This window comes from Echeneis naucrates, chromosome 14 (assembly GCF_900963305.1).
Source record: "Echeneis naucrates chromosome 14, fEcheNa1.1, whole genome shotgun sequence".
NCBI lineage: Eukaryota > Metazoa > Chordata > Actinopteri > Carangiformes > Echeneidae > Echeneis > Echeneis naucrates.
This window is the reverse complement of record NC_042524.1, coordinates 12,574,022-12,584,165: the sequence shown is the minus strand read 5'-3', so window position 1 is coordinate 12,584,165 and position 10,144 is coordinate 12,574,022. Positions and strand designations below refer to the sequence as shown.

Here is a 10,144-nt window from a genome sequence, read left to right as displayed (position 1 = left end):
GAATTTGACATGCAAAATATACTGTGAATGGAAGAAATATTAAATGACATCACACTTCATATAGAAGAACTACATGTCAATTTGTTAGGTATTTGATATACCTTATGTCACAAATGTGTGGTGCTGTCAGCGAAATAATAATCCTCTTTTTAGTTCTTAAACGTTATGTTATCTTTTGGGGTTACATCAATACAGTCATTCATCTTCTACCGCTTATCCGTTTCTAGGTCATAGAATGGTGCTGGAGCCAATCCCAGCTCACACTGGGTGAGGGGGGATCACTCTAGACAGGTCACCAGTCCATCACAGGGCCAACACACAGAGACAGACAGAGACCAACAACCACTCACACTCACACTCCGACCTCCGGACAACTTAGAGTCACCAATTAACCCAAACATGATGTACTAGGACGGGGGGAGGAAACCCATGCAGGCACAGGGAGAACATCTAAACTCTGCACAGAAAGGCCCCAGGCTGGGAATCAAATCTGAGCCCTCTTCTATTTCCATTTTCAGATGTACACTGACTGGCCACTTTATTAGGTACAACTGTTCAATTGCTCATCAATGCATATATATAATCAATCAATGAATTTAAGTGTGTGCACAAGATCAAGACCATCTGCTTTAATTCAAACCAACTATGGGCCTGGGGAAAAATGTGAGTTAATTGACTTTGTTGTCTGAGCACTTGAGAAACTGCTGATCTGCTGGGATTTTCACACACAGCCCTCTCTAGTTTACAGAGATTTTACAGAGATGGCCCAAAAGAGCAGAAAATCTCCTGTGATCCGCTACTCTAGATGAAAAAGAAAGACAACAGTAACTTATATAACTTCTGCTTAGAACTGAAGTTTGCAGAACACACAACCTTGAAGATAGATCACAGCGGCAGAAGGCCACACTCCTGCCAGGTCAGACAGGGAAACTGAATCTACAGTTCACACTGGCCCACCATAAAGCAACGGACAGAAAAGTGGAAAATGTTGCTTGGTCTGATAAATTTCAATATTTGCTGTGACATTTCAGTGATGGAGTCAGTGTTTACTGACTGTAAACTACACAAAATAGCTCTATGATACCTTGAATCAATGGTTCAGGTTGGGAGTTGTGGTGGCAGTGTGCACATTTTGAGCTTCTTGGTGCCAATTGATCATTGTTTACATGCCAAAACCTACCTGAGCATTGTTGACTGTGTCAGCCCCTTTATGACTACAGTGTACTGTCTAGTGATGGGTGCTACCAGCAGACTAATGCAACATATCACAAAGTTCAACATGACAATGACTTCTCTGTACTCAAATGGTCTTCACAGTCAGATCTATCTTATGTAGGGCAGCTTTGGGATGAAGTGCAGCAGGAGATTCAAATGATGGATGTGCAGCTGACTGCAACTAATAAGCTCATGTCAATATGAGCCAACGTCTCTGAGGAATTCAAGCATCTTGTTAGCAAGGTGTACCAACTAAAGTTACAGGTGAGTCTAAATCTCATCGAGGCGAAGGTTGTTAACTTAGCTTTGTACATGTTACAGCTTTTGTTCACAGATCGGATTAGACACCTATGACTGAACTGTGCAGAAGGATGGTTTGCTTTGTTCTGATATTGATACGAAATATCACAAATAATGTGACACAAAATACAAAATATGGAACATCTTTGAGATTACACTTTGACCATTATGTGACTTTATTTAAGGAAAAATGTATTCACTTGTAATTAAATTTTCCACTGTGTCAGTCAGGTGTGTTATCAACGTGTCTCTTGTTGTCTTTAAGAGCAGTGTTCAGTCAAGTCCTCTGTGTGTCCTCAGACACTAAAACAGATATTACAAGGGTTAAATACACAAACACACACAGAGGTGGCGTAGTCTGAAAATTATCAGGTGTATCAGGATCTCATACAGTGTGATGTCAGCTAGAAATGTCCCATAAATAGTCATAAGGTGACTGCTACAGAAGGGTAGGTACTTTTTTTGTTTTACTTAAGCTATCCTGGTAAAGGTGAAAGGAAAACTTGTAAAAATGAAAAAGCATACATTTTGACATGGCCTGCACCTAAATTTTACCTTCCACTTTAGTGTGGCTGATACATCTTCATGACTGGACGGCTGCTTTTCTGCTTGTCTTTTGTTTCCTCTGTGTGAAAAACAGGCTGGAAAACCGCATCATGTCTGCTGCTCAGACACTTAGTCAGTTTGCTGCTGTTGAAGTCAAGGAGAAGACACAGACTTCTTTTTTCCCCAAAGGCTGTGTAAGGAAAAGTTTAACCTGAGGATAGAGGAACAGGTTCAGGACGGTTGTTCTTAGCACAACATAAAATATCTAAAAATACAAATTTAAGACATGGTGATGCTCGCAGTTTATTTCTGCTCTTGTGTCTCCTCTGAAATCTTTTGGGATATTGGAGTCTCCTGAACACAACCTTAAATAAATAAAAACAAACAAACAAACATGTACATCATTAATTATGTGTATGCACTCTATTTTCTTAATATGTAGATAAAAACTTCTGCAGTCATTTGATTTTGTTGACTTACCATTTGTTACTGGAAGCTTTCCGTCATCTCCTCTCATGTCTCCTCATCTTTAAGTCTTGTTATTTGGGTGCCCTCATTCTCCCAAAGAAAAACCTGAACAAAAGAACAAAAGAAAGTCACTCATCATCACATTTATCAGCAGGTTAATGTGCTTTCATCATCTTTGGTCAGGTCATCATCTGTTTTTTCCTTCTGGGCTGATGTTAATTCATTCCTGGTCTCACTCAGGGGTTTCTATTCCTCTTCTTTGTTGGCTGAATACTCCACCATGATGGGCTCCCGATACAGGTCAAACCAACTCACCTATTCTGTTCTGTTTGGCTTTTGTTTTACATTAAACAGAACTAATTACATCAAATTATATCACAGAACATCTCAACACAACACAACACAAAATACCCCACTATATTAAATCAATTGTTAGCGGGGCACTTTGCTGGAGGACACCCATCTGGCTGTCCAGCAGCTCTCTTGAGCCCTCTGCTTCTACGCTGCTTGTTTCGTTCTCTGAGGATGGAGCGCAGTTCCTTTACCCATGTCTCTTCTGGGCCTGCGGAGATCAAGCAGGAACTAGTGTTTGTCTGAAATCTTGGAGGGCTGCAGATTGTAAAAGGTCTCTGGGGTGCTTGTGTTGTTAGAGGAGAGCTTTCTGTCTGCAGTCTTCTTATGATGATCCTGTGCTGGTCATCTGGCAACACACAGGTCCAGTGTGCGTCATGTGGCACTATAAGGGGAGGACTCGGGGGGAGAGCTTGTTTGAGAGGGGGAGTCAGGAAGTGAGTCAGGATGGGGTTTAGGTGTGGATAAAGATCTGCTGGAGACGGCTGGCACTGGCACCCTCTGAAGGATCAGCGTTGGTATACCAGGCTGGCTGAGGGTACAAGGACAGCATTCCAAGTGTAAAACTGAAAATCAGAAACAGAGTCAACTTTTAAACTTCTGCTGCAAAACACATGAACATAACTGTAAACAATAATGACTTTCTGGAAAACACCCTTGTCTCTTTAAATTACAGTTTTGCAGGAGGTGGAAGAAGAAGAGAATCAGAAAGACCAAGACCAAGAGCACGAAAAGTAATTTCAGATTAAACAGCAGAAAGTGACAGTCAGACATCTGTAGTCCTGGTCTTCCTCCTCCTCTCAGATTATTTTCCTGTTCTCTACCTGGACACCCAGACCTGTCTGATATTGGCATCATCACATCATTAATAAAAAGCTTGAACTATTTTAAATCGTTATGTGCAAACTATGAAACGCTGAAAGTCATTGTTGTAATCGCATTTTGCAGAAAAAGCTGAAAGTAGGTATGAAACTTGTGCCTCACTCAGTGAAAATTGTTTCTTCTTTTTGCTAAAAGAGTTATCGATTCAATAAATAAATTCAGACCACAGAGCACCTGGTTCAGAAACAATTAAAACATATGAATCTGTAAAATGTGTCTATATTTATTTCAACTATTGTACAATATTAAGGGGAAGAATGAAAACAGCTGGACGAAGTGTTTTTTATTCCCTCACTGTTGGTCATCAGAAACAGTTTGATCAGATTACTGAAGGTCAAATCTCTGCTCGGCTTCAACGGTCACCTGAGAGGAAAACCCTCTGACTGCACTGCAACTTCTATCATTACTAGTCTAAAAAATACACTTTGAACATCTCACAGAGTTATCGTCTGTTTATAGTCTGTTTCAATTGTTCTCTGAGAAATGCATTTCTGAAAGTCTTAAATAACCTGAGAATTTCTCCAAAGTAAAAAAACACTGACCCAGGACTGAAAGTGTTTTTATATTTCTGTTATTTATATGATCTTGTTCAGATCTGATGTCATCTCTGCACATTGACTGGAAAATGTGCTTTATCCAAACAGAGCTGTCCTGTTAAAACACAGCGAACAACAAGCTGGATTAAAACAATAAATCTCACATCTTCCATGCTGGAACAGCTTTAGTCCACTTTAGTCGAAGGTCAGTCAGTCCGGTCGGTTGGACTCGTCTTTGTCCGGAAATCACCGAGTGAAATTTGTGTGTGAACGTTTTCTGAGTTTGTTTGTGTTCAAATGATGATCGAGATCTAAATGATATCAACGTGTCACCATAGCAACCAAACCTGCCTCACACATTATTATCGTACATTTTTCCTAAAAGTATTATTTTTTTACGCTCACAAATGTTTTTTTCATTCAGAAAAAAAAGACGAATCAACATGTTTGCGCAATACAATGGGCATATAACGGCGTCAGCATAATTTCAGTTATACTGAATATTAATATTAATTCATATTTTTGAGAAAATCAAACTTAAGACAGACAGAGTAATAAAATCTACTAAAAACTAAATAGTATAATGTGTTGTATATGTTATAACGTCAGTATGTCTGAACTGCAGGTCAGGGAGTCTGACAGACAGACGCTGGACACCGGCTTGTTTAAAGGGCCTCTGGTAGGAGCTGCAATAACAACAGGTGAACACAAGATGGCGCTGTTTTAAGGTGATTGGTAACATGCAGATATTTTCATCCACTCGGCCACATTTTTTCCACTCGGTGTTCATTTTTTCTAGTTTAACAAACAATAGCGCGATTTTACCTTTATTTAATAACTGTTGTACTCATCTGGTGAAGTCAAATTACAAAAACAAAATAAAAACTACAAAGTTATGAGAAAAAAATCCATATAGATCCATAAATTAAAGGTATGATTTTCAGAAAAGAAAAATAGAGTACAAAATGTGTCACATACAGTAATAAACAAAAACGATCATTGAAATGCAGCAATGGTACAAATGTATTAAAATAAGATGTTAAAAAAAAAAAAGATTTAAAAATTTTGAATTCCAGCATTGAGACACATTTTCTATCATTTACGGCTTGAAACATCTGCTTATTTTAGGAAAAAAATATAAAGCAGGAACAAAAATCACACATTCAAAAATATAGACGTCTTACTGGAATGGCAGCTAACAGCTTAGTAAAAAAACAAATAAACTCACCAATGCTACAGATTAGTCCACTGAAATAATGAATAAAACAGAAAGAAACCTAATCAAATATCAATATCTTCATGTAGTACTAAAAATATTCATACTCTTTAACTTTCATTTGATTTGGAATGAATTACTAATTAAAAACTCAAATCTCTCATTTACAACAGTACATGTATTCAGACCCCTGACTCACCTCTTTGTAGAAGCCCTCTTGGCGACGGAGTACCTCTGCCATAAATGCCTGATTCATGCGGTGCTGCTAAGGTGGTTGTCCTTTCAGCCGGTTCTCTCATCTATGCAGGGAACTTTTGAAACTCTCAGTCCTTGGCCACCTCCCTGACTTGGAATACTTCCTGAAGTCACTGTACGTGTGAACAGAACACAAATATCCAAAACACAAGAAAAACAAAAGAAAAAAAAAGTGTATGACCAGTTGACATTGTCTTTTTTTAATCAAATTCTTCTCATGTGTACAGCATCTTTGGATTTTTAAATACATTTATGTAGAAATTATGACAATAGATGTCAAAGTTTCTTTTTTGTGGAATAACCAAATAATTCCACTATATTTATTGTTAAGTGCATGACCTCAGCACTTAGGTGCACATGTCAAATTATACAAAAACTTCAGATTTCTCTTATCAACAACATCAACAAATAAACAGGGGAAGGTAAGGAACCATTCTTACAGAAAGTGTTAATCAACTGGAAAAACTGTACAATGACGCAAACCTTAAAGTGTTTGTTTAGAAAATAACTCGAGGAACTTGAGGATGTCAATTTAGAATTAAACATTAAGAACGTGGACTTGTGGGAATGTAAATTCCTGCGGCACTCCTACAGTATACAGATATTATTTCTGGTTGAAATCGACAACAAAGTAAGAGTTGAAAGATCAATGCAGCACAGAGATTACAAAACAAAACAAAACACAAAATGCACAATTTTATCTGAACAAAAGCCTGTTTAACAAACAATAATTACAAAAATGTTGAGCAAACAAACATATTCCTTGTCTGTATTGATTACTTCTTTAAATCCGAAATACGGGTGGAGGTTAAACAAACACAAGGAAGAGCTGATAATGACACGTTGAGCTCTATCATATTAGCCATCCTCCAAGGATTGGGCTTCAGATGAGAGCACGTTTTTCAGGTTCACTGCTGACACATAGTCCCATGTTTGTCCTGTGGCTATATCCAGATCATGTGTGGGGCATTTGCAAGTTGCATACTTAAGTCAGGGATAGCCAGAGTGAGACAGAGGTTACCGAGTTCTGCGACGGATGCATGTGTTTGGCCTGCGTGCAACAAAGCCGTGCTTGCAGAAGCACTTGTATGAGCCAGGTGTGTTCACACAGCGAGCATTCTTGCACGGAAAGGCACGAGCTCCGGGTTCGGCACACTCATCAATGTCTGAAAGAACAACACAAAACAAAACAAAACAAAAAACAGTCATCAATGAGTGCAAGCTGTAAGACAGGAAATTAAGCGAAGCTAATTAAAGAAGTAACGCACAGACATTTGTCGGTATGACTAACATTTCCTTTAAATTAAATAAGTAATAAAGGGACGTAAAACCAACAAGTACAAACCTATACAACGGGTGCGGGAGTGATCGAGCCTAAAGCCTGTGTTGCATTCACACATGGTACCCAGGTAGGAGCGAACACAGCGACCGTTTGCACAGCTACATTCATCTGAATCCTCCTCTGAGCTGTCACCTGGAAAAAGTGTTGCACAGTAAGACAATAAGTAAATGGGCTTCAAATCTGTAGTGTATAATTGCATATTGATAACAGCAGTACAGTATGGTGTTACCAGGATTATAGTTGGCGAAAGCAGCCAGGAAATCTTGCTCCCCATCAGATTCGGTTTCAGTCAGATGCATTTCACACAGCCGACTGAACATCTCTGCACACAAGAAATAGATCAGTTTTTAGCTCAAGACAAAGGAAAACTGATCGACATAAGTCAAAATCGAAAAGGTCGGATGGGACTCCAGGTTGCTCACCTGAGTTTCTGGGCGGACAGGTGTTACACTCGGGCCCCCAGCCACGACCATAGTGACAGCAGCACTCTGAGTACGTCACCACCATACCATTTCTCGGCTCGCTGCAGATCAAGCCCTCATCAACTTGCAGGAAACACACGTCCTTGTGGGCTGCAGTGCGGTCTAATGAAAAATAAGGAGAAAAAAACTGATGTGAAGTGTAAACTGTTGTTAAAGGTAAAGCAATAATTATACATCAGATTTCATTATTGCATTTGATTTATAGTACTTTAGTCTAGGGAAATCAGCAAAACTCAGCAAGCCTGAGGTGCAAGATTAATACCATGTTTTCTAAATAAAGCAATATCATGCAAAGCAGCAGAGAAAATCCACACACATTTATTATACAGCCATCTTACTAACTTAAATGTTTTAGTTACAGCTGTATACAGCATGTGTCATTTATAATACAACCTCATATTTGGCTTTGAAAAAAATCATCCCTTCGCGACGTGAGATGATAATGGTCACATATGTTTACATAATGAAAAATGAATATGCAGAGGTAATGAGAACAGGTTGCGTGCGCTTTAGTCCAGATGAAAATGTACCCATCCCATCTGTGTACCCCTGTTGGGGGTAAAAAAAAGATCAGACGGCTATGGCAGCCAAAGCGTAGAAATGAGCCCACTCCATAACCCAGCAGGTGTCTGTCTAACCTACAGAAGATATACATTATATGAAGTAGATTCAGAAAAAAAGAGCTAAACCCACCGTGTTGCTTGTATCATATGGAGATGTGGTCAGGATATATGGATGTTAATATACTTTAAAAGATTAAAATGATTAATTTACACATTCACACAATTTATCTTAATTTACAAAACCATTAAAATCTGCAGACAAACATCAGACAAAAGTTACCAAACTCAAACTAAAAACAGTGGGATCTGAATGAGAACCATTTTTAGAAGGCCATCATATTTCATTTCATGGTCCGTGAAGGGGTGCGTGTCTATCTTCATATGTACAGCATATCGAGCAACCAGGTAACAACTGTGAGTGGCAGTGACAGGATGATCATCTAAAACTCCTGCAGCCTCTTTGTTTCCAGGGACAGGTGAATTGCTGTCGATATGATGATAGGATGTAATGTAACTGCAAGATATAATGGCAGCTCAAATATCTATGACCATTGATTATTACAGGGCAATTCTGGTGTTACTGATTCATTATTCACTGTTCTTGCAATTAAAACATGGCTGCAGTTAGAAAGGCTGTTTGATTGATATAAGTGCATTAGAATCATAATTAAGATGTGCACTATTTTTTTTCTTTCTTTTTCACTCTACTTTCTTGTTTGCTACAATCAGGAAAATCAAATGTACAATATTTGCTTCATTCAATGTGTTGTTTTTTTAAATCACTACACAAAGAGGCATCGCTCTAAGACTGGGAAACAATCTCTACACAGTGGGTAAGAGGCCAGTAGTAGAACACACAGCCACTATTCCCGCAATGGGAAACAAACTGGGGAAAAAAAGAGCAACATGAGTGGCAGAGGTAAGCCAAACTCATTTTGGTTGGTTTAGCTAAGGTGAGTGGACACCGATTCTTACCCACCGTCATAGACGCACTGTTTCAGCGCTGCACTGAAGGTGTGGGGAGGGTCGCAAAAACAGTGAAAGGAGCCAGGCGTGTTCTCACACCTCCCATTCTTACAGTACGAGGGATCCTGGCACTCATTCACATCTGCAAAGGGCACCACAGACACTGGTTACAGTATGAACATCTGCTTGGGGCCAGATCTTATTGACAGGTGATGGACACAGTAACAGCTTTTGCATTTAAATTTAGTTCAATACAATAGTCCTAAAATAAATACTCCTGTTTTTGAACTCTAGTTTTGTCTGAGACTCTTTCAGAGGTGTTGATTCAATCTTTTGGGCTGTGTCCTGTGCTGTTTTCTTTTTTTTTGCACATCATCATATTCTCATGAACAAGCCTACAAAGTAGCAGGAAATTGAATGAACACCACTCTGACATCATCTCTGCAAAACTGAAACTTTAGAGTCATCATTAATTACACTGATATTGGGTTGGATAAAGTTGTACAGTGGTCACTGTTATTGTGTCCATCTTCCCTAAGCCCATTTGCTTATTGTTTAGGCCTCTACCAGAAATGTTGCATGCAACTTATTTCATTCAGCAGTAAAACTGATGAAAAAATGAACTTGAGTCATGCATTGTACTGCAGCTGGTCTCTAGTTAACATGCAACCATACTGCGCTACATGCAAAAAGGCTGCAGGAGAAAACGTGAAGTTTACTTGCAGCCACACATCAATTAAGAAATCTATATCTATCAAAATGTTTGCAGGCAGTTTGCAGAGAAAATGAATGACAACGCCATGTAGGTTGCTGTGGGCTGTGACAATAGCAGCTGGTGGCTGCTTGATTCTCAGATAACTGAAATTCAGTAGACTGGTTTGGAACATTGGCTCAGCTTGGTAGTTTACGTAAACACAATCTGTGAGTGATGCACAAACAATGATCGCACCTACAGGTATCTAAGTACTAAACTAAATTTAGTGGGAATGTTTCCCTTAAGCTTGGAATCCATTCTGTTCAGA

General features: G+C 39.0%; 1 protein-coding gene across 1 annotated transcript in view; it reads right to left on the bottom strand.

Annotated features, from left to right (window-relative positions):
• Positions 1 to 5,946: 5,946 nt before the first annotated feature.
• Positions 5,947 to 10,144, bottom strand: part of ltbp3 (latent transforming growth factor beta binding protein 3) — a 28,229-nt gene continuing 24,031 nt past the window's right edge. The window contains exons 25-29 of the mRNA XM_029519293.1: positions 9,136 to 9,264; positions 7,534 to 7,695; positions 7,341 to 7,433; positions 7,115 to 7,243; positions 5,947 to 6,935 (exon numbers count right to left, since the gene is read on the bottom strand). Coding sequence (XP_029375153.1) covers positions 6,787 to 6,935; positions 7,115 to 7,243; positions 7,341 to 7,433; positions 7,534 to 7,695; positions 9,136 to 9,264 — 662 coding nt within the window. The 3' untranslated portion in view covers positions 5,947 to 6,786. The remainder of the gene's footprint in view (positions 6,936 to 7,114; positions 7,244 to 7,340; positions 7,434 to 7,533; positions 7,696 to 9,135; positions 9,265 to 10,144) is intronic.